The 25,065-nt window shown below is 45.9% G+C and overlaps 1 protein-coding gene across 1 annotated transcript in view; it reads left to right on the top strand.

Annotated features, from left to right (window-relative positions):
- The window catches only part of slc7a5 (solute carrier family 7 member 5), a 61,434-nt gene that overhangs the window by 29,658 nt on the left and 6,711 nt on the right, over positions 1–25,065 (top strand). The window contains exons 3-7 of the mRNA XM_067998005.1: positions 3,560–3,665; positions 9,368–9,412; positions 10,989–11,112; positions 12,148–12,251; positions 20,994–21,090. Coding sequence (XP_067854106.1) covers positions 3,560–3,665; positions 9,368–9,412; positions 10,989–11,112; positions 12,148–12,251; positions 20,994–21,090 — 476 coding nt within the window. The remainder of the gene's footprint in view (positions 1–3,559; positions 3,666–9,367; positions 9,413–10,988; positions 11,113–12,147; positions 12,252–20,993; positions 21,091–25,065) is intronic.

Below are 25,065 nucleotides of genomic sequence, written 5' to 3'. Positions count from 1 at the left end.
AGTAGTAGGATTAGTAAAAAAAACATTGAGGAAAGATGCCGTGGTTTGACACATGGGTGACAGCTGATGTTGAGGCTATTATTGTTTTAGCCATTAAAGAATTCACCTTTTCTAATTTTGTACTTTTGTCCACAGTGTGGTTTCATAGCAGGTTATGAGTGCAATGCTAAGTTTTTTTTATATATATGATAGATGGTTCAATGTTCTTTATTGCGGGGTTAAAGGACTGGTAAACGAGGTAATGAGGAGGGGGATTGTGGAATATTTGAGGGGAATAAGCAGGTCAACTAAAGCATTGTGCAATCATCTCATCCGTTGCATCTCTGGCTGCAAGATGTTGTATTGGCCTTCCCTCTTTCTCCTTGTCTTTGCTCGATTCTTCCTTGTTAATGGCTTAATGGAACTCACTATTCTGCAATGCACATGTATTTTTAAAAAATCTCAGTCTTGGGCCTTTTTATGAGTCGACAAATGTTTTACAGCCAACGGTTTTATAGTAATACAGATTTAATGGATGTATCACTTTTGAATGCCAGCATCTTCACCTTTTTTTAAAAAAAAGACACATTCAGGGACAAGATTATAGTAATTGTTTTGTCTAGAAAAAGTTTGAAAATGCATCAACACTCTTGTTTTTGAGAAATTTCTATTGATGCTTAACCCAGAGGTGATTTTAGCTCCAGAGTTTTAGTGTTTCAAATGTGCATTTTTCTTTTTTTTTTAACTTAATTTGATGTCTTCCCATGGCTTCTTTCTACCAGTCCAGTTGTTTTTTGAAGTCCAGTTATTTCTATCCCTGGTTTTCTTGGCTCCGCACTGATTGCAGTAGTTTTGCCTGCAGTTTCCCACAAGCTAAGAGCATCGGTTATTGGTCTAATGGTGAGAATGAGATCAATTTTCACAAACCAATTAGGGCAGCACTGGATGAGAGCAACATGCAATGAGTGTGAAAGGAAGAAAGAACTTGCATTTATATAGCACCTTTCACTTCCTCAGGACGTTCCAAAGCGTTTCACAGCCAATTAAGTATTTTTGAAGTGTAGTCACTGTTGTAAACGATACAGCCAATTTGCTGAGAGCTCATAGGCTGTGATCAATCTAGGAAGCCTAAAAAATGCAAAACAAAAACTTAAAACCAGTACAGTTATGTGAACTATTCATATATTCCACAAAGCTTTGTAGAGAAGCTAAAAGTTCCATAACTTGTTTTCAGGCAATCAATCTTTTCAGAATTTTTAAAAAACAAAAGAGCTTTTTGAAAAATTTGATCTGTTCTTCTTTTAAAAAAAAGTGGTGGTTCCCCAATGATCTAGTTGGTTAGGTCAGCGAGTAGTTGAGCTATACAAACTAGCAGGGTCCCATCTTTTGATGCTCAGTCTGTGCTGAGTCAGCTGATCTCCACATCGGCAATCTTTTGGACTGTAAAATTGGACTCAATGCTGCCAGGTTAGAGATAGGAATATCAGCCAGAATAAAGCTCCTGATTGCTTTGCAGTGACCTCTGTTTGAATGGCTCATGTGAAAATCTGGTCAAGACAGGATTAACGCAGCTATGATGCCCACCACACTTGACAGTCTGTGTTGCGAGGGGTGGTGAAGGAGTCAGTTTTACTCAATGTTAGTTCAGTGGTTCAAAATAATGCAAAGTGAAATTTGAAAAAGAAAAACTGACTAAACATAAGCACTTGCAATTTAGCATACAACTTCATCCAAAAGTAGTGCTGAATTCAGACTGCCTCTTTACTCACTTGTCACTAAATTCAGAGTACAGTTAATGGAAAAATTTATATTTAAAATATTTTCTGATATTATAAATTGATCAGTTCGTGTTACAACAACGTTTTTATCATTTGTTAACATGTCATTTGAAATAATCCAGTTGCTCCAGGAATTTCCTCAGGAGCTTAACAGTGCACTAACAGTCCAGATTGCAAAATGTCAAACGAATTATCTGTACCAGTTGATCTCCTGAGCCAATGCTAACAGTGAGTCAGAGGATGTGCTGGTTCCTTTACATATTTAATTTTTATCATTTTTTAAAAAGCACAGAATCCATAACAAAATAGTAGCCAGGAAGTTCCAGGTTAAAGATAGGTGGCTGAAATTTAGGGCCATGAGGGGGAGGGAGTTAAGTGGTTGAATAAAACTGGGGAAGCCTAGAGTTCGGCAGAACTGGAGTTTGGCAGGGTGATGGTGGAAGTGCTGAGATTTTGCAGTATGTGAGATAGTCTAGTCTTTGGCAGCATGAGCTTGGGGGTGCTGGAGGTTAGTAACACTAAGGGGATGGTCCTGTAATTTGCCAGTAATGTGGAGGGAGATTTTGAGGCCTTCAGCCTGGTGGAAATGGGATGGTAGCATCCCGAAAATGGTGGGATATGACTTACAATCCCGTTCCCGCCGACACTATATTCCCAAGGGCTGACCGCTGAGTGGCCAGAGCACCCGCCTGAGTCAGATGATAAGCCCTTTTAATATGAGGTATATAGGACCTCGATTGCCAATTTAGGACTTAACTGGGTGGAGCATGCATCATGCACATCCCATGCAGTTTCAGATGGCTGTCCAGCCAAAAAGAAACCCAGAAGTAAGTGTTTTTTTAAATCCAGTTTTATGGGGCAGGAGCGCTGCTCCGTGCTCCACAAAAACTGCCTGGGCTGCTGCCACATTGGGTCAACTCCCCCCTGACATGCCTCTTTCCTGGCCCAGAGGTTGGCCGGGCGATCCCAGGGCACTCATTTAATGCCTGCAGTCTGCCAGCCCTATGTTAATGCTGTCAAGGTGGACCGGACAGCCAGCCTGCGCTTCATGGACTGGTCGCTCCTAAACCACACGGAGAGAAAATCTACCCCTTGGTATGGGTCCTGGGGTTTTGCAGCACTGGGAGAGGGGGCTATCTAGCTTAGCAGCAAGAGGGGAGGGTCATCAGGTTTGACAGCATCATACTATGGTTGCTTTCCTTCCGCGGTGCTATGCCTTCCATTTCCTGTACATTATCTGGATTCTTTGCAGATACCAAGTCAGTAGGAGCACTGCCTCTTGTTGCTTCCTTGATGCACTGAGTCATGTTTTACTAGGGGAAAGAAGTAGAAGCATAGGTTCAAGACTACAGGATGAATGCTTTGCTGTTTAATCTTTGCCGTGCTACATTGAAATGCTATAGGACCTGCTCTCAAGTAACAGGTGGAATAAGAAGACCAAATCTGGATTGCGGCTATCATGGTAAAGTCTGCTGAACTACGCAGCTGTTAGCTGTTAACGTTTGCAGAATTATTTAATTGTTAGATTGTTCTTTTGTGGTGGAGAATTGCAGTAGCTTTGTTTGCATATTTTCAGTATAGTAACAGAGTGATTGTGAAATTCCCCTGTGGAATACTAGCGTATGAATGCTTAACATGCCCATCTCAAATTTCTCTCTACTAATTAATCCATTTAAAATAAATGCCTCCCCTAAAATAGCAGAGGAATTTCAGATGAGCGTGACCATTGATTCTTAAGCAGCTTTATTTCTTCTTGACTGTGTTGTTCAAAAGTAATCTTGGGCTCTTTTCTTTCTATACAGGAAATACTGAATATTTGAAACCTGACCGGGCCTTTGAAGGGACAACCACAGATGTGGGAAAAGCGGTGTTGGCAGTGTACAGTGGGCTATTTGCATATGGTGGCTGGTGAGGCAGATTACTGTTTGATGTGATTTATAATAATTGGCCCCACATTAACTTAATTAACCTTTATGCACATAAATCATTTTGCTCCTACAGAGAGCTGATTTTGTCTTCAGCAAATTTACTGCACTGCGATTGCATCTAAAATCTCAATATTTCCTATTAGTCATTTAGTCTCCCAAACTAGTTTAGCTAATGGAAAGTGATGGTGAGTTTCCAATCAAAAAAAATTTTAAAAGGCATCTTTTGTAAAAGTACAGAAAGGTGAATTTTATGCCTGAGACATAGAACCTTCTTTTATAGGAGGCATTTTATTGAACATGCCTTAAAATTGCTACTGTATTCAAATAGGTATTGAGCTGGAGATATGAAAAGTACAATATATTTTTAAGATAATGAAATGAATTGACAAAAACTGATCCAGGTAAATTGCAATGAAGGGTTCAAATTCCAGTCAGGTATTTTGGAGGAAGAGGAGAAGGCAGACAATTTCACCCAGGATACTACAATTGTAAAATAAGTTACCAGGAAAGTCATTGAAGCAGATGGTATAGATGAGTTTGAAAGAAAGTTAGCTACAGTTCTGAAGAGAAGACATTGAGGGATAAAAATTAGTTTAATGTATGAAAAAGATTGCGCTATTTTGGTTAAGTGGCCTTTTCCCGTTGCTAAAAATTCTTATCAGATTTATTATCCAATTTAGGGGCTTGATTTCTATTTCTCTGTAATTCTCATCCTGGTATATACAAGGGTACATTTTACAAATTTGCTCTTCTAGTGCAGAGCTCCACATGCCAGGAGCACATATCAAGAGTCCGGCACAAAGGTCAGTGGGTCCGACAGGATATTTTGTCCAAAGTGCAGCAGGGCCTGATAATCATCCTGCCTGAGTTCCCGATATGTGCCCCTGGTGTGCAAAGCTCTGCACTTTTAAAAATAATATTTATTCTTGGGATGTGAGCGCTGCTGGCTAGGCCGCGTTTATTGACCATCCCAGGATGCTCCAAGTCCTTGTACTGCTGCATTCCTTATGGTGATAGTCATACAATGCTGTTAGGCAGGGAATTCCAAGATTCTGACCCAGCAATGATGAAGGAATGATGATATATCTCCAGTCAGGATGGTGCGTGACTTAGAGAGGAACTTGGTGGTAAAGGTTTAAAAAAAAACCCAAAATACTGCGGATGCTGGAAATTTGAAATAAAAACAGAAAATGCTGGAAAATACTCAGTAGGTCAGGCAGCATCTGTGGAGAGGTCATCAACCTGAAACATTGGGCCTGATGTTAACAGGCCTGCGGGTTCCCGGTGGGGGGGCTATCGGGCGCGTTACCCACGCGCCCGGAGAAATGAGTGCGTCCCCCGCGCGATCACAGGATAATTGAAGTCATTTACCTGTGGTTACGGGTTTTCCGCTGCTCAGCTGCGCGCCGGCGGCCTGCGCATGCGCAGTGACGTCTGAGTGATGGTGGAGCTCTATTTAAAGGGGCAGTCCACCAATGCTCCTTCTGCTGCAAACAAGAAGTAGCACACCATGGAGCTCCCCGGGGGAAAGGCTGCCCCACGATTTTCTGACGACTCACTCCAGCTGCTGCTGGATGGGGTAAGGAGGAGGAGGGAGACGTTGTTCCCCGGCGATGGAAAGAAGTGCCCTGCCTCCGCCACCAGGAAGGCATGGGCGGAGGTGGCCGCGGAGGTTAGCAGCAGGGGCAACACCACAAGAACATGGATCCAGTGTCGCAAGAGATTCAATGATCTCACTAGGTCCGGCAAAGTGAGTACACTAACGCATTCTCCCACACTCCGTCTTCCACATCACCTCAAACACCTCACAACCCCTTCTGCACTGCCACCACAACGCTCCCGCATCAATCCTCACAGCCACTCAACTATCATCCTCACTGTGCCTGCACGTACCCACCGTCCCTGTCCCCATTCGAACACGACCACACACCCCAATCCCCATACAATGGGATGGGCATGTGGCACACGCATCCTCCCATCCATCTCCCACACGCTCAACCCACCCACACCAATGCTTGAAGCGTCTCACAATGCAATCATCACTCAATCACGCATCTGTGTTTTGCCTTGACAGGAGAAGAGATGCAAGAACGCCCGGGAAAGGGCACGCACCGGAGGGGGCCCGCCACACGAGGTGGTTCTAACGCACACAGAGCTGGACGTCTTGGAGATCAGCCACATGCTGCATTGCCTGTCCGTGGCGGATGGCGAGGCTGGGGCTGCAGAAACGTCCGGTAACAGAAAGCTGACACTCAGCACTCACGATCGCGAATGATCTTAGCATCACTTGGCATCTGCCGCACCTCAACATTTGTCCACATGCCTGATTTGCCCTTTGTTCTCTTGCACGGCCGTCTGCGAGTGCCGTGTCTGTGGAGGGCGATTCCTCAAAGGACATGCCGGTCTCTGAGGGTCCATTGTCACATATGAGCCAAGCATCCACCAGCGCAGATACACACACCTCGGTGGGTCCCCCTCCTCAATTAGTTGGGATTGCACATGGTGAGTCACCGCGCACATGTGAGCATGAGCAGACCCTGGTGGCAGGGGCAGCCGCGGAGGGTCCGCGTCGGTGGGAGCACTCTTCTCCAGGCTCTGCTCAGCCGGACCCAGATGCTGAACCCAGGGGGCCACCAGTCAAAAGGAGAATCGTTGAGGGGCACCAGCACATTGCCGAGGTACTAGAAGAGGTGCCACGCGCACTCTCCACAATCGCGCAGGTGATGGAGGAGTCCAACTCCTGCATGAGGGCAATGTTGGCACAAGTACAGGAGGGTATCCGCGAGATAGTGTCGCGGGTAGGTGCGGGAACGTCTGCGGTGGAGGACAGGCTAGCCTCCCTCGAGCGTCATGCACAGCTCAACATTGAGTCCATCCAGGCCCTGACAACGGCTGTTCGGATTCAGGGTGAGCAACATTCTGCCGCCATAAACAGGCTGACAGATACATTAGAGGTGGCCTTGCAAGGTCTCACACAGGTCATCCAAACTGCCGTCCAGCAGGGTGGAAGGAGTGATGTGGGCCTAGGCCATGAGAGGGAAGATGGTGAACGGGGACATGGAAGTGGGGACGCTACTCAAAGTGCCCCCACGTCTCACCCGTTACCCCCCTCTCAACCAGTACCCGCAATGGTGCCTCCTCTCCAGGTGGCCGAGTCTGCCCCTGCACAGGTGCAGGAGGAGCAGTCTGTGGAGGTGCCCTCACGGGCACCGAAACCCAGGGGGCGTCGGCCCAAAGCATCTACCCGGTCAGGGCACGAACAAGAGCAACCTGCCACTACCTCTGCTGGAGCCACAGGGGTAGCACCACGTAGGGGTTCCTGCAAACGTAAGGCTAGGGTGTTATGAACACAAAGGGAATGCACCAGGGTGCATGACAATTTGTTATGTTTTTATTTATAGTCGTTTACTGCACATACACAATAAACACAATTGTTCTCACCACTACTGCCACCTCTTGTCCATTCTTGAGCGGCTTGTGCAATAGGTCCCTTTCGTGGGGCTCATCATGACAACGAACACCTGGTCCCACCCATTGGGTCACACTACAGTGGGTGCAGGAGTAATGGCACCACTCTTCTGTGGAGGGGGCTGGTATGGCCGCTCCTCTGTGCACGTGATGAGGTCTGGACGCCTCAGACAGTCTGATGTTAGGAGAACCATTGACATATGAGTGCCTCCCTGGCCTGACGAGCTTCCAGGTGAGCCGGTGTTCGGCCCATGGGTCCTTCCTCCTCCTCTTGCTCCTCCTCCTCCTCCTCATCGTCGTCCTCAATGTGGGTGGCGGGTGTGCATGGGGCCTCCTCCAGCGGCACCCCTCTCTGTTGTGCCATGTTGTGCAGGGCACAGCAGACAACTATAATTCGTCCCACTCTGAGTGGCGCATATTGGAGCGCTCCCCCAGAACGATCAAGGCACCTGAAGCGCATCTTGAGCACCCCTATAGCCTGCTCAATTGTAGACCTGGTAGCAATGTGGCTGTCATTATATCGATCCTGCGGCTCGGTGATGGGGTTCCTCAGAGGTGTCATAAGCCACGTGTGCAGGGGATAGCCCTTGTCGCCGAGGAGCCAGCCGTTGCCGGTGTTGGGTGAGTGGAAGAGGGGCGGGACGGTGGACTCCCTGAGGACGAAGGCATCGTGGCAGCTGCCAGGGTATCTGGCGCACATGTGTAGGAATCTCTGGCGGTGGTCACAGATGAGCTGGGCGTTCATGGAGTGATACCCCTTCCTGTTGATGAACAGTCCTGGCTCATGTGGAGGTGCCCATATTGCTATGTGGGTGCAATCGATTACACCCTGCACCCGTGGGAAGCCAGCCACAGCATGGAATACAACCGCCCTCTCCATCTGGCTGCGATCATCCATGGCGAAGTTGATGTAGTGCGAGGCCCTGTGGAACAACCCATCGGTAACCTGCCTTATGCACTTGTGTGCAGACGACTGACAGACCCCGGTGATGTCCCCAGTGGCACCCTGGAAGGATCCGGAGGCGAAGGAGTTGAGGGCAGTGGTGACTTTGACGGCGACGGGTAAGAAGATGCTGCTTGGTCCATCCCGGGAGCAGCTCGTCATTAAGGAGGCTGCAGATGTCGGCGACTACCTGGCGACTGACTCTGAGCCTCCGTATGCACTGCTCCTCAGAGAGGTCCAGGAAGCTGAGCCTCGGTCTGTAGACCCTGTGCCGAGGGTAGTGCCTCCAGCGACGCATCTCTCTCTGCGGTTGCCCTCCCTCCTGCTGTGCAGGTGGATGTGCCACAGCACCGTGTTGTGGGGCTCCACGTGTCTGAGGCGGACGGCGTGGCCTGCGAGGCTGCTGAGGCTGGTGATGCTGTTCGTCCTTCGAGGAGGTCAGGGCGGCCCCCATCTGGAAGGTGTAGGTCTGAGAGGTTCAGCAAGGTCGGTAAGTGTGTCCTCGCACCGGGGTTGCGGTTCCACGTCGGTGAATCTTCTCGCTAGGAGGAGGGTGATGGAGGGCAAGCGTTGCCCTATGTGACGGAGTGGCCTCCTGCGATGGTGAAGGGTCTCTCTCCCCCCCCCCCCCCCCACCTGTGGAATGCACCTTGGCAGCTGCCACAGGCTGCTGGCTGCAACACGTCCGTTTGAAGTGAGAGTGTTTCCCCCAGTATGGGAAACAGTCTCAGTTCAAGATAAAATCCCACCCTTCCTAATAAAACAGCTCAATCAGGCCTGTAAACGACCTGAACGAGCAAGATAAATACTTACAAGTGGCATCCCGCTGGCTTTAATTGCCTGCGGGATTCCCACCTGCGGGGTCTGCGCGCGCGCGCCGGCGCGTCCGTGGGGAACCGGAAGTGGGTGGGTTCGAGACGGGATCCGGTCCTGCTCCGGGATTCCCCGATTTTCAGGGCCCCCCCGCCGAGAACGCACCTGATAGCGGGTGGTAAAATCAAGCCCATTAACTCTGATTTTCTCTCCACAGATGCTGCCTGACTTGTTGACTATTTTCCAGCATTTTCTGTTTTTATTTTGGAGTTAAAGGTGTTCCCCACAATTTGCTACTCTTGTTCTTCTTGGTTGTCGGGGTGGGAGGTGCTGTTGAAATAACCTTGCGAGAGCAAATTTGTAAAATCTACCCTATTGTGCTCTCAATCTTGTTTTTGATTTTATCTCAACGGAATTGTATTTGATGAATTTTCATGTAACTTTTCTATTCATTGTAGGAATTACTTGAATTTTGTCACAGAAGAAATGATCGAACCATTTAAGTGAGTGCAGCAACATTTCTGTGTTAAAAATCATGTTGCCCTTCAGCTGCATTAAATCTTAGGTTATGTTATTGCTCACCATCTCATTCTGATACCGCTTGCCAGGCGGTCAAAGTGGAATTTAAAAAAAAGGTAGTGTAGTCTGTGTCTGACCCTTGTTTTGCAGTCCTATCAAAAACAGAAAGGCAGAGTTAAAACATCAGTTGAGGGGAAAAAGAATTAGCCCCTGTCCTGGCAATTTGCAACTGATCTTGGCTTTACACAATAATTGATTTGGAGCATTTTGAGTCTAAAAAAACAATTTGTGCAAAGATAATCTGTGGCTCTATCAATGCAGCATTGAGTTCCCAGTCCAGAAAATCATGTTTAAATCCCAGCTCCATCAGGTAATATATTCCTACAGAAAGAAGATTGGAAACAGATTGCTACCTTCTGGACATGAACCTGTTGTTTTGTACTATTGGAACAATCAGTGCTTCAGGTTTTTAAACATGGGCTGGATGTGACCACACTTAGTCCTTAAGCAGATTAACCTGTTGAGTAAGTTGACTGGCACTGAATTTAGTCACAATTCCTGTTAAATTTGTAAAGTAACATTGTAATTTTACTTTACATGTCAACCCAGCTAAACATCATCAGAATATGTACCATTTAAATTATAGTGTTAAAGGAGTCCAACCAGTTGGACAGAGTTGAGTGAGTTAGTTCTTGATTCCTCGTAATTAGTTTAATTGTACAGAAAGAATAGTTCAGCAGCTTCCTAAAACATGTACTAAATATGAGCATAAAGATTTTGTGGTTTTTGTTTTAAGTCCTGACCTATCTTAAGTTTGGAGAGATCCTTTTTTTAAATTCTTATTTTTAGTAATCTAATACAGTGGGGGTCATTTTAATCTAATTCGCCAGGCGGGAAACCCACGAGATCGGGTGGAACGCTGGTTTTACACTCTGCAATAAGGAGAGTAAAATCGGGCAGGGTGTAAAGCTGGAGTTGCACTCAATCCCGTCAGTTTTCCTACGGGTGGATTAGGTTAACGTTAACCCCAGAGTGTGTGAGAGCTTTGATGTAACTGTACTTGAAAATCAGTGATGTTTCCAGATACTGTAAATGTTCCTCCAGCTCCCGAGCCTATTAATTAATTTGTACCACCACAAACTATTCAGTTTTTTAACAGATTGAGAAAATACAGATTGGCTACCAAAAATGACAATTGGCTGTAAATCTATTGAGTAAAGGTAGCTAGCTTTGTCTTTATCTCAAAGCTCAAATTAAATAACATTCATCCTACAAAAAGAGCAACATTCCTGTTTGCTACAAAACTGTACTGGACATTTGTGTGTGGGTCCACTGCTTGTAAATGTAATTCCTGAATGTTGAAGCTTTGGAACTTTGCCCAGTGCAGTGTTGGAATATTACACATCTGTGCTTCATAATCGTGCCTTGCAACATACTTGGAAAACTGTACAATGTGATTTTTAACCTGTTGCTCTAAAAAAAATCAATATGATTTCCATCAAAATGTGAAATATTTTGTTCTCACACTCTTACCATCAGTAATCTTTCTTTGTTCCTCAGGAACTTGCCTCGTGCTATTATCATCTCCCTGCCCATAGTGACGGTTGTGTATGTATTGACCAACCTGGCATATTTTACCACCCTGTCTCCTGAGTTAATGCTGCAATCAGACGCTGTGGCTGTGGTAAGTGGCTTCAGATGAAAGATCATGAAGCAATCCACTACTTCGTAATCATGATTTTAGTGACATATACACCGAAGTATTTTTGATAATATTCCTTTTTTTTGCAAGTAAAATCAGTAGCTCTGCATATAGCTATTAGGATTAATTTTGTTCTTTTAATTCTGTGAGTTGTCAAGTCTGTCTGGCCAGGAAATATAAATCCTGGATTAAGGGTTGGTGTGTATCTATCGCATCTGCCTTTCTTGTCCTACCAAGAACTATTCTGTTCTTCCTCCCCTGAATTTGGGAGCGCCATTATAATGCACAAAGGAATTGCCATCCCGCCCTCTTTAGTTGCTGGAGACTAGTCCTTAAGATGGCTTCAAATCTTGCAAAATTGGAGCTTAGATATCTTTGGCTATTTTTTAAAAAGTGCCTTACTTTCTGTACTTGCCAGGTTGAGCACTTTTATTTAAATCTGCATTTTGATTCATTGTGCACAACTCCACATCCTGTATGTGGCATCACCTGGGCTGTAGATATTTCCATCACTAGTTGGATTTTGTGATCTATAGACAGAGAGCACTTTTCAGGGCACTTGACGGCAAAGCTGAGTTTCTATTCCAGTGCCTGACATTCACTTTCAAGATTCTGCTGTAAGGGAGATTCAGTACCTGGGGAAGAGGTCAGGTGAAATAGTTGTTTCCTTCTTTTGCTCCGATATCCCTTTTCCTGTGTCATAGAGCATTGTTGGAAGCATTCATGGCAAGGTCTGTCTGTAGTTCTACGATTACTTTTTCCTCCTGTTCGTTTTCTGACACTGAATATAGAATTCTGTTGATAAAATGGACTGATATTCAAAATCAAAAAACGACTTAAAACATTTTCTTCTTTACTGCCCAAATAAGATCATTTTCAAAGTGAACAGGAGAATAAAATCTAAATTAAACCTTTTTGTACATTAGTGTTTTATGTTGGATTATTTCCAACCTGGAGTGGAGCTGTCGTATTTGATTTCTCTGTTTGTCTTAAGACTGTTTGTTCTTGTTTCTGCAGGATTTTGGTAATATCCACCTGGGAATGATGTCCTGGATTGTCCCTGTATTTGTAGGACTCTCCTGTTTTGGTTCTGTCAATGGATCGCTCTTCACTTCATCCAGGTAAACAGACTAAAGTGTTGTAATTTTATATTGAGGTTTTTACAATTAGTAAATGTCTACAGTAATAAGCATATGTTAGAAGCCGTTTTGTTTTTTTTTAGCCCTGTTGCATATTGTTATTCTTGCAGCTGTTTAAAAAATATAGTGGGGGTTAAATTGGTGAACCCCCGAAAACGGGTGCGGGCTTCGCATTGTGCGATTAACCCGCGCCCGGTCAACGCATTGCAGGTAGCACGTGCTACCACAGAACTTACCTCATGCATGCGAAAAATCTAGGCCTTGTCATTACGATTCCACGACATTTGTACTTTCCACTAGCAGGTGGAGCCCGAATCTCTTAAAGGCAGGTTGTCTCTCTGACAGCCTGCCAAAATCTCTTAACGGTAGCCGGTACCTGTTATTTGCTAAAAATAAGTCTGCTGTCTGTACGGAGTCTGAACGGAGATCAGACATCGCACACATAAAACACAGATGCAGGTCCCATCCCGGTGTTTACAAATCGTTGAGTTATGTTAAAACATTGAATAAAGGTTGCACACCACTAAATCTCACATCCTGCAATCTGCATGCCAGACTTCACCAATCTGCCGGTCCAAGTTGGTGCCAGGCCTGCGAGAGTGCGTGCACCAAGGTTCTCTGATGATGCACTAGAGGCCTTGGTGCAAGAGGTGGACAGAAGGAGGGGCATCCTATATCCGCAATGGGGGCAAAAGGGGGCAAGAGGCCCTCCAGACATATGCTCAAAAGGCAGTGAGAGGCAGTAGAGGACACAGTCAATGCCAGGCGCATAGCACCATGAGAATGGTTGCAGTGCAGGAAGAAGTTCAATGCTTCGACATGAGTGGTCAAGGTGAGTGTGGTCAACTGTCAAGTGGCGTCTCCGACCAACTGCACCACCAGCTGCATCCACAGCTCCACACACAACACCCCCATCACCCACCAACCAACAGACTCTTTCAATCAGTACTCAACTCTTCCAATCAGATGCTTCCTCTCACCCTTACACAAAACCACTGATGCAAGCCGCATACCGACCACTCACTGGACACACACACCGGCAGCTATTGAACCATGACAGGCACATCACCCAGCCACACGTCCCGCTTTCTTGCAGGAGAAGGTGTCTCATAACAGGAGGCAGCAAGTGGCAGTGGCATTTAGCCCCTCGAGCCTGTTCCACCATTCAGTGAGATCATGATTGATCTGTGACCTAATTCCATACATCCGTCTTAACCCCATATCCCTTAACACCCTTGGTTCACAGAAATCTATCAATCTCAGATTTAAAATTCACAATTGAGCTAACATCAACTGCCGTCTGCATAAGAGCGTTCCAAATTTCTCCCTCCCTTTGCATGTGGAAGCGTTTCCGAACTTCACTCCTGCAAGCCCTGGCTCTAAATGCTAGGCTATGTCCCCTCGTCCTAGTATTCAAGTATAGGAGTCCTCCAAAAACAGTTACAAATGCATCGGCAGCCTGAAGCAACAATCCAGCAACTAAACTGTAAATCCTGCATGGTCCCTTTAAATAGTGCTGGTGGGGGTCCTTCAGGCACTCTAAGACACGTTCAGCTGTTCGTGGTTAAGACAGTGCGTTGAGTGGAGCGTTAAGTCCCCAAATGGTGTCTATCACTTTAAATCAGCATTGCACACTGATCGAACACATTTTCTCCTTACTTTGCACGCTGCCGGCGTTCATTATTTGCGCATGCGCTAAACCCTTTACCAAGATGGCATCCAGCAGCATGCGTGAGCATCCAAGACGCCATCTTGGATGTTCGGGAGGCCGCGTAGCGCTGAAACAACGGGTGCTAGAAGGCCCAATTTCTAGCCCATAGTGTTTTCTCAAAGTCATTAGGTTAACAAGTACCTCAACTGCACTATCTTATACACTCGGGACTTGATTTTCCAATGCTATCCTGCAAAATGCAGAAATATCGGGAAAGAGAACCATCACCGACCTTGTTTTTCCTCCCTCTCCCACTGCAGGGTAGTAGACCATCTCACTGCATGTAAACATGGCAGGGCCCAGGAATCCACTGGATTTCCCTCCTTTCTGCCATTGTTGCCATCGCCTCCAGGGACTACCAGGAAATTAATGGTGGTAGTCACTGGGATGGCAACGGAAAGTCTGTTGAAGCCCATTTTGGTGGGACAGGGCACAATAGCGGCACCTTTCCCTCTCTGGCCCCAGGAAGTTACCTTGTTTAGCCTTCGGCTCTTTCTGAAGCCTATACAGAAATTCTTCCTCACCTCTTAGGGACAGTTCTGCCCTTTCAATTTGGGCTTCTCCTCTTCTGGTGCTGCATTGAATGTCACACTGCAGCACCACTGCAACTTTGTTTCCCATCAGTGGCAGGCTCCTTGCTGGCATTGATTCCACCCTGCCACTTTTCTGGCAGTGAACCTGCCTTGGAGAAAATTCCAACCTATAAGTTTTTGACTTTTTTTTTAAAAAGTACCTTACTAACAAAGCACTAGTATGGTTATCTATTCAGGTCACTCAATCAGTACAGTAAATGTCAGCCGTGGCTTAGTTGGTGGCACTCTGGCCTCTTGAAGGTTGTGGGTTTAATTCCCACTTCAGCAGATAATCTAGGCTGACAATTCAGTGCAGTACTGACAGAACTCTGCATAGTTGAAGATACCGGGCGCTAAATTCGGTTGTGTAGCGCCCGTTGTTTCGGCACTACACGGCCTCTCCAACGTCCAAAATGGCATCTTGGATGCGCATGCACGTTTCCTGCGTGACATGCGCCAGACGCCATCTTGATACAGGAGTTAGCGCAGGCGCAGATAACGAATGCTGGAATCATGTAAAGTAGGGAGAAAATGGCTTCAATCAGTATGCAACACTGATTTAAAGTCATAGACATCATTTTGGCTCAACTCAACGCACATTCTTAACCCCAACCATCTGAACATGGCTTCGAGTGTCTTTGACATCAAGGCAGCATTTGACCGAGTGTGGCACCAAGGAGCCCGAGTAAAATTGAAGTCAATGGGAATCGGGGGGAAACTCTCCTGTGGCTGGAGTCATACCTAACACAAAGGAAGATGGTAGTGGTTGCTGGAGGCCAATCATATCAGCCCCAGGACATTGCTGCAAGAGTTCCTCAGGGCAGTGTCCAAGGCCCAACCATCTTCAGCTGCTTCATTAATGACCTTCCCTCCATCATAAGATCAGAAATGGGGATATTTGCTGATGATTGCACGGTGTTCAGTTCCATTCGCAACCCCTCAGATAATGAAGCAGTCCGTGCCCGCATGTAGCAAGACCTGGACAACATCCAGGCTTGGGCTGATAAGTGGCAAGTAACATTCACGCCAGACAAGTGCCATGCAATGACCCTCTCCAACAAGAGAGAATCTAACCACCTCCCCTTGACATTCAACGGCATTACCATCACCGAATCCCCACCATCAACATCCTGGTGGTCGCCATTGACCAGAAACTTAACTGGACCAGCCACATAAATACTGTGGCTACAAGAGCAGGTCAGAGGCTGGGTATTCTGCGGCGAGTGACTCGACTCACCTCCTGAATCCCCAAAGCCCTTCCACCATCTACAAGGCGCAAGTCAGGAGTGTGATGGAATACTCTCCACTTGCCTGGATGAGTGCAGCTCCAACAACACTCAAGAAGCTCGATACCATCCAGGACAAAGCAGCCTGCTTGATTGGCACCCCATCCACCACCCTAAACATTCACTCCCTCCACCACCGGTGCACAGTGGCTGCAGTGTGTACCATCCACAGGATGCACTGCAGCAACTTGCCAAGGCTTCTTCGACAGCACCTCCCAAACCCACGACCGAGGACAAGGGCAGCAGGCACATGGAAACAGCGATACCTGCACGTTCCCCTCCAAGTCACACACCATCCCGACTTGGAAATACATCGCCGTTCCTTCATCGTCGCTGGGTCAAAATCCTGGAACTCCCTATCTAACAGCACTGTGGGAGAACCTTCACCACACGGACTGCAGCGGTTCAAGAAGGCAGCTCACCACCACCTTCTCAAAGGCAATAAATGCCGGCCTTGCTGGCAACGCCCACATCCCAGGAACAAATAAAAAAGAGTGCCTGGAGGACCCCCCACCAGCGCTATTTAAAGGGGCCATGCAGGATTTACAGGTTAGTGGCTGAAATATTGCTTCTGGCTGCCGAGACATTTGTAACTGTTTTTGGAAGTGTCCTAGACTTCAACACTAGGACACAGGGACATAGCCTAACATTTAGAACCAGGACGTGCAGGAGTGAAGTTAGGAAATGCTTCTCCATGCAAAGGGTGGGAGAAACATAGAAAATAGGTGCAGGAGTAGGCCATACGACCCTTCGAGCCTGCTCTGCCATTCAGTATGATCGTGGCTGACCTTCTATCTCAATATCATTATCCCGCGCTCTCCCCATGCCCCCTGATGCCTTTTGTGTCTAGAAATTAATCTAGCTCCTTCTTAAATATATTCAGTGACTTGGCCTCCACAGCCTTCTGTGGTAGAGAATTCCACAGGTTCACCAACATCTGAGTGAAGAAATTTCTCCTCATCTCAGTCCTAAATGTCCTAGCCTGAATCCCGAGACTGTGACCCCTTGTTCTGGACCGGTCAGCCAGGGGAAACATCCTCCTTGCATCCAGTCTGTCTTGCCCTGTCAGAATTTTATGTTATATGTTTCAATGAGATGTTTGGAACGCTCTTCTGCAGACGGCAGTTGATGATAGCTCAATTGTGAATGTTAAATCTGAGATTGATAAGATTTCTGTGAACCAAGGGTATTAAGGGATATGGGCTAAGGCGGGTATATGGAGTTGGGTCACAGGTCCTCCATGATCTCATTAATGGTGAAACAGGCTCGAGGGGCTAAATGCCACTGCCACTTGCTGCCTTTTGATATGCGCCACCTTCTCCTGCAAGAAAGCGGGACGTGTGTCGGGGTGATGTGCCTGTCATGGTTGAATAGCTGCCAGAGTGTGTGGCCTGTGAGTTGTGGGTGGGCGGCTTGGAACAGTGATAATGTGTAAGGGTGAGAGGAAGCATCTGATTGGAAGAGTTGAGTACTGATGGAAAGAGTTTATTGGTATGTGGGGGATGGGGGGTGTAGTTGGTAGGAGACGCCACTTGACAGTTGTCCTCACTCACCTTGACCACTCATGTCAAAGCATTGAACTTCTTCCTGCACTGCATTCATGTTCATGATGCTGTGCGCCTGGCATTGACTTCGTCCCCCGCTGCCTCTTGAGTATATGTCTGGAGGGCCTCTTGCCCCCACCCCCCACCCTGCGGATATAGGATGTCCCTTCCTCTGTCCACCTCTTGCACCCAAGGTCTGTAGTGCATCAGCAGAGAACCTTGGTGCATGCACTCTCGCAGACCTGGTACAAACTCAGATTGGCGAGGTCTGGCGTGCAGATTGGAGGATGTGGGATTTAGTAGTGCGCAACCTTTATTCAATGTTTTAACATCACACATCAGTGTGTGAACATGGGGATGGGACCTGCATCTGTGTTTTACGTGTGCGATGTCTGATCTCCGTTCAGACTCCGTGCAGACAGTAGACTGTTATTTTCAGCAAATAACAGGTACCAGCTACCTTTAAGAGATTTCTAAGAAATATCCTCCCTTTAAGAGATTGAGCTCCCTTTGGTGGTGGAAAGTACGAATTGCATTGATTCCACGTGTAAGGCCTAGAAAGGAACGCTGATTACAGATAAGTGCTTCGGTGGGTTCAAACTTGTGTCCTGCCCACGCAGGAGCCATTGGACGCAGGGTACTAGTGTATTGCGCTACCCGCGTCCAAAAACGGCCCCTATTGAATTTTTTCCCCACTATATTTTAGATGAGACATTAAACTGAAGCTTCGTCTCTGCTTAGGTGGGCATAAAAATCCTATGGCTTCTGTTTGTTCTGGCCAACGTTCTTCTCTCAAGCACGACCATCAAAAAAAATTAATTCATTTAGGACATAAGGTACTAGATCAAAACAAGTTCTTTCTTTCCTTTCATAAGGTCAATATGTGTGCCTTCATCTCCCCCATAGAGCAGCCATCGACAAGGTTATGTCCCCTTGTCCTAGACTCCCCCACCAACAGAAAAAGTTTCTCTCTCTACCCTATCAATTTCTTTCAAAATCCTAAAAACCTCAATCAAACCATCCCGTAACCTTCTTTATTCCAGAGAATGCATGCCTACTTTATATAATCTCTCCTCATAATCTAACTCTTGGAGCCCTGGTAACATTCAGGTGAATTTGCGCTGCGCCCCTTCCAAGGCCAATGTATCTTTTCTAACGTGCGGTGCCCAGAACCGTACACAGTACTCGAGATGTGGTCTAACTAGGGCTTTGAATAGCTATAGCAAAACTTCCTCCCTTTTATATTTTAGTGCTCTAGTTATAAAGACTAACATTCCATTAACCTTTTTGATTATTTTTTTCTACCTGACTACTACATTTTAGTGATCTATGCACATGGGCCCCTAAATCCCTTTGGACCTCCACTGTTCCTAGCTTTTCACCATTTAAAAAATAGTCGGATCTATCCATTTTTGGTCCAAAATGAATGACCTCACACTTGCTTGCATTGAAATCCATCTGCCACAGCTTTGCCCACTCACTTAATTTATCAATGTCTCTTTGTAATTTTATGCTCCTGTCTACACTACTTATTATAGCACCAATCTTTGTGTCATTGGCAAATTTGGATACATTGCTCTCTATTGTGTTATCTAAGTCATTAATAAATACAGTGAATAGTTGAGGTCCCAGCACAGATCCTTGTGGGACGCCACTAGTCACTTCCTTCCAATTTGAGTACTTACCGATTATTCCTTCTCTCTGTCTTCTACCGCCTAACCAATCTCCTAACCAGATCAGTAATTCACCTTCAATTCCATGAGCTTTAATTTTGTCTAACAGTCTCTTTTGTGGAATCTTATTGAATGCCTTCTGGAAATCCATACAAACTACATCCTTAGACATTCCCCTGTCTACTACTTTAGTTACTTCCTCAAAAAATTCAGTTAGATTTGTTAGACATGACCTACTCGTTACAAATCTATGTTGGCTCTCTGTATTCAGCTCAAATTTCTCTAAGTGCACAGTCACTCTGTCCTTATAGATTCCAATAACTTCTCCACAACAGATGTTAGACGAACAGGTCTATAATTTCCTGGTTTTTCTCTCTCACCTTTCTTAAGTAATGGAGTTACATTTGCAGTTTTCCAATCTAAAGAGACAATTTCTGAATCGAGACAGTGTGAGCAGCAAGTGCAATGGAGTCTGGGAACCCACGTACATGCTTTGCGCTGGACTTATTAAGCCCTCAAGATACATTTAAATGAGGAGGTGGCTGTTACTGGTAGATGTACAAGTAAAAACCCATGTGTGCAAAGGGTCAATGTACAGCTAGCCTGTTGAAAACCAAGTGACATTTTCCAGCCTGTAAAAATGCTACTGAACACGTGCAGTGGGTTTTATCTTTGGAAAATACCAACGAAGTCAAGTTGAACTTGGGTTTTATTGGAGCCACCAAGAAATTCTGTTGAGCTGAGATTTGGCCTTGTGCTCATTCTAACTGAGTGGCCTGAGGATTCATCAGCATTGCCCAGGAAGTCTAGGACACTTCCAAAAACAGTTACAAATGTCTCGGCAGCCAGAAGCAATATTTCAGCCACTAACCTGTAAATCCTGCGTGGCCCCTTTAAATAGCGCTGGTGGGGGGTCCTCCAGGCACTCTTTTTTATTTGTTCCTGGGATGTGGGCGTTGCCAGCAAGGCCGGCATTTATTGCCCATCCCTAATTGCCTTTGAGAAGGTGGTGGTGAGCCGCCTTCTTGAACCGCTGCAGTCCGTGTGGTGAAGGTTCTACCACAGTGCTGTTAGATAGGGAGTTCCAGGATTTTGACCCAGCGACGATGAAGGAACGGCGATATATTTCCAAGTCGGGATGGTGTGTGACTTGGAGGGGAACGTGCAGATGGTGCTGTTTCCATGTGCCTGCTGCCCTTGTCCTTCCAGGTGGTAGAGGTCGTGGGTTTGGGAGTGCTTTCGAAGAAGCCTTGGCAAGTTGCTGCAGTGCATCCTGTGGATAGTACACACTGCAGCCACTGTGCGCCGGTGGTGGAGGGAGTGAATGTTTAGGGTGGTGGATGGGGTGCCAATCAAGCAGGCTGCTTTGTCCTGGATGGTATCGAGATTCTTGAGTGTTGTTGGAGCTGCACTCATCTAGGCAAGTGGAGAGTATTCCATCACACTCCTGACTTGCGCCTTGTAAATGGTGGAAGGGCTTTGGGGATTCAGGAGGTGAGTCGAGTCACTCGCCGCAGAATACCCAGCCTCTGACCTGCTCTTGTCGCCACAGTATTTATGTGGCTGGTCCAGTTAAATTTCTGGTCAATGGCGACCACCAGGATGTTGATGGTGGGGATTCGGTGATGGTAATGCCGTTGAATGTCAAGGGGAGGTGGTTAGATTCTCTCTTGTTGGAGAGGGTCATTGCCTGGCACTTGTCTGGCGTGAATGTTACTTGCCACTTATCAGCCCAAGCCTGGATGTTGTCCTGGTCTTGCTGCATGCGGGCACGGACTGCTTCATTATCTGAGGGGTTGCGAATGGAACTGAACACCGTGCAATCATCAGCAAATATCCCCATTTCTGATCTTCAGCTGTTGATATCAGTAAATGTTTGCCTTCTCTGCTATACTTCCGTTTTTTAAAATTTTCAATTGTTCTATTTTTTTTTTGCAGATTGTTCTTTGTGGGATCACGAGAGGGTCACTTGCCTAGCCTCCTTTCCATGATTCATCCAAGACACTTTACTCCCCTGCCATCATTAATATTTACTGTGAGTATCTCCTAATTGATATTTTACTGTGGAAACAAGGGGACAATCCACTGCTAGAATATTGTTTGCTTCATTTTTAATGAGCTTTCAAAATAAAAAAACTATTCCATACATCAAAACCACCTTAACATTTACATTAGTGAGGTCCAGGTGGCTTTTCAAAAAACTGTACAATAATTTTGTATGATTACAATTATGAGTTACTAATACAGAATAATAGCAGCACAAATGACAGACCATCTCTCCTGCTTCTGGGTGTAAATTTATTTTGAAAACTTCCATTTCATTACTGGTGTCTGCTGTTTGATCCTTGAATTGATCTGGATTAAGGTGTCCCTGGTTGTACTGGTGCCTGCCAAAATCCTATCTGCAGTACTGGCATCTTTCCTTTCATAGAAGTGGGAGCAGTAAATGGGTTGGCAATCATAGAAAGTTATGGCACAGAAGGAGGCCATTCGGCCCGTCATGTCCATGCCGGCTGAAAAAGAGCTATCCAGCTTAATCCCACTTTCCAGCACTTGGTCTGTAGCACTATGGTTTACAGCACTTCAAGTGCACATCCAAGTACTTTTTTAAATGAGTTGAGGGTTTCTGCCTCTACCACCCTTTCAGGCAGTGAGTTCCGGACCCCCACCACCCTCTGGATGAAAAAAATTCTCCTCAGCTCCCCTCTAATCCTTCTACCAATTACTTTAAATCTATACCCCCGGTCACTTTCCCCTCTGCTAAAGGAAATAGGTCCTCCCTATCCACTCTACCTAGTCCTGTCATAATTTTATATACCTCAATTAAATCACCCCATAGCCTCCTTTGTTCCAAAGAAAACAACCCCAGCCTATCCAATCTTTTCTCATAGCTAAAATTCTTCAACCCTGGTAACATCCTTGTAAATCTCCTCTGTACCCTCTCTAGTGCAGTCACATCTTTCCTGTAATGTGGTGACCAGAGTTATGCACAGTACTCAAACTGTGGCCTAACCAGTGTTTTCTACAGTTCTTGCATAACCTCCCTGTTCTTACATTCTGTGCCTTGGCTAATAAAGGAAAGTATCCCGTATGCCTTTTTAACCACCTTATCTACCTGTCCTGCTACCTTCAGGGATCTGTGGACATGCACCCCAAGGTCCCTTTGTTACACCTCTCAGTATCCTCCCATTTATTGTGTACTCCCTTGCCTTGTTTACCCTCCCCAAATGCATTACCTCACACTCCTCTGGATTGAATTCCATTTGCCACTTTTCTGCCCATCTGACCAGTCCATTGATATTTTCCTGCAGCTTTCCTCCTCACTATCAACCACACGGCCAATTTTTGCATCATTTGCATACTTCTTGATCAAGCTCCCCACATTCAAGTCCAAATTATCAATATATAAAACAAAAAGCAAGGGATCTAGTACGGAGCCTTGCTGGACCCCACTGGAAACAGCCATCCAGTCGCAAAAACACCCATCAACCATTACCCTTTGCTTCCTGCCACTGAGCCAATTTTGGATCCAATTAGCCACTTTCCCTTGGATCCCATGGGCTTTTGCTTTTTTGACCAGTCTGCCAAATGGGACCTTATCAAAAGCCTTGCTAAAATCCATGTACAGTACATCAAACGCGTTGCCCTCATCGACCCTCCTTGTTACCTGCCCAAAAAATTAAATCAAGTTAGTCAGACACGACCTTCCCTGAACAAATCCATGCTGACTGTCCTTGATTAACCTGTGCCTTTCTAAATGACGATTTATACTGTCCCTCAGAATCGATTGCAATAATTTGCCCACACCGCGGTTAGTCTGACTTGTCATGTCAGAATGTCTTGACTAGTTATACTGTGGCCCACACAGGAAAAAAACAAGCTGATGTAAGACTGCTGTCAGAGGTTGTACGAGAGGAGAGTGAATTTGAAGTTTAACAACGTTGTAGGCTGTGTAAAATAATGCATCACTGCTCCAATTACATGTGCTTGTACTAACTTGTGAAAAACAGTGAAATGTCTGTGCCAAAAACACATTGATTTGAATTGTGTAGTTCTTAGGACCAAATATTTGTTTAAAATGTATATTGTCTTTCCATAAAACCTGTGAAGTGTTCTTTCTACTTTTTTTTTCAAAATTTGATATAGGACAAAATATTGTAGCAGCGCTAGGACTGCAGAGGCGCATACGTTTCACTGCAGACAGCAATGAATATAACAACAACACTTACATTTAAAAAGTGTCTTTAATGTAGAAAAAGTCCCAAAACACTTCACAGAGGTATAAGGAAAAAAGAAAGGGATAGTCGAGGATGGCCAAAGGAGGGTCTTAAAGGTGGAGAGGGAGGTGGACAGGCAGAAGGGTTTGGGTAGGGAATTCCTGAGTGTGGGGCCGAGGCAGCTGAAGGCATGGTACCCAGTAGCGGGACGAAGAGAGAAAGGATGTGCAAGAGGCTGGACCCTGAAGTGATTGTTATCATGATCTGACAGCTCTGCTTGGTAAAAGGATGCAAGTTGCTGCAGGCAAGTGCCTTGCAGACGGCTTCAAGGCAAACTCTCTGCCTGTTCAGCTGTGGAGTTTCCATGGTGAGAGTAGCATGATTCTGATCATCTACTGGCCTTCTAAAAAAATTGAGAGATTTATTCTACAACCCAATCAATTTATGTCTGTTCTGTAATGGGTTTATCTAAAAATTTGTTCCCCTTGTATACATTTCCTGGTTTGGCAAACGGTGTCCGGTGTAGAAAGTTAAAGCTGTGTACGTGTTGTCTTTCCCTTCAGTAAAAGAAACATGAGACGCAAGATAAGATTTCCTGGCAAATGAATGAAAGTCTGACCCAATTTTCAACAAGAACAGTAGATATAGTGTACTAAACAAGACCGATGGGCTAGATTCTCATCCTAATGGTGTTATTACAGCGGGGTAGGACTTCTACCTACCTCCACGAGACCGCTACAACCCTAACCCATATTCTTGGGTTGGGTATCATTTGTTATGCAGGGTGGGCTTCAAGACAGGATCCTGCCACAGTAGGGAGCTCACTGTTACTGGGGCCAGAAAAGGCAGTGGAGCTGCAGTGGGACCACTGCTTTAGCAGCAGATGAGGTGGCAGGAGACCTTAATGGGAGAAAGAGTTTGAAAGATGAAGAAATCGCCCAGCACAGTCTGAGACCTACAAAGATAACTGCTGGGGGCTGATTTTAGAGGGAGAGGTGGCCTCTACTGGGCCCACTTCCTCTGCTTACAGAAATACCACCACTACCCTGGACCTACTACCACCAGGTAGTTCTAGAGAGGAGCAGACAGCAAGAAAATCCTCCATGAACCCGGCTTCCCCCCCCCACCCCCAGCCACTGGCATTTACATGGGGATAGGGAAGAGGCGGTTAGGTAAGGGAGCGAAATTTCGGGTCGTAGACTTTACCACCCGATTTTTGCCCCCTTTTCTGCCACTATCCTGCTTTTGGGCAAGATAGCGAAGGAAGATTCAGTCAATGGATCTATACCAAGCATGAAGTTCCTAAGTCCTTTACTTTTGGCATTAATTTGCTGAAAACCAAATTCAGATCCCAAGTGGGAGCCGCCTGCCAAAGAAAGGTTTGACCTCTCCGTTGCCTCAGGCTATGGGATGTTCTCTGGACTTTTCACCAAAGGCAAATAATATGGTAATATAGCTGCCCTGTAGAGAATTGAATAAAATGGGCCTATACCCTCTGGAGTTTAGAAGAATGGGTGGTAATCTCATTGAAACATACAAGATTCTGTGGGGACTTGACAGGGTAGATGCTGAGAGATTGTTTCCCATGGCTGGAGAGTCTAAAACTAGGGAGCATTGTCTCAAGATAAGGGGTCGGCCATTTAAAACTGAGATGAGGAGGAATTTCTTCACACGGAATGTTGTGAATCTTTGGAATTCTCTACCCCAGACGGCTGTGGATGCTGAATTGTTGAGTGTATTCAAGGCTGAGATTTTTGGACTCTAGGGGAATCAAGGGATATGGGGATCCTGCA

The sequence above is a fragment of the Heptranchias perlo genome, chromosome 16 (genome assembly GCF_035084215.1).
Source record: "Heptranchias perlo isolate sHepPer1 chromosome 16, sHepPer1.hap1, whole genome shotgun sequence".
Lineage (NCBI taxonomy): Eukaryota > Metazoa > Chordata > Chondrichthyes > Hexanchiformes > Hexanchidae > Heptranchias > Heptranchias perlo.
The sequence above is the reverse complement of the archived record's forward strand: the minus strand, read 5'-3'. Positions and strand labels throughout refer to the sequence as shown.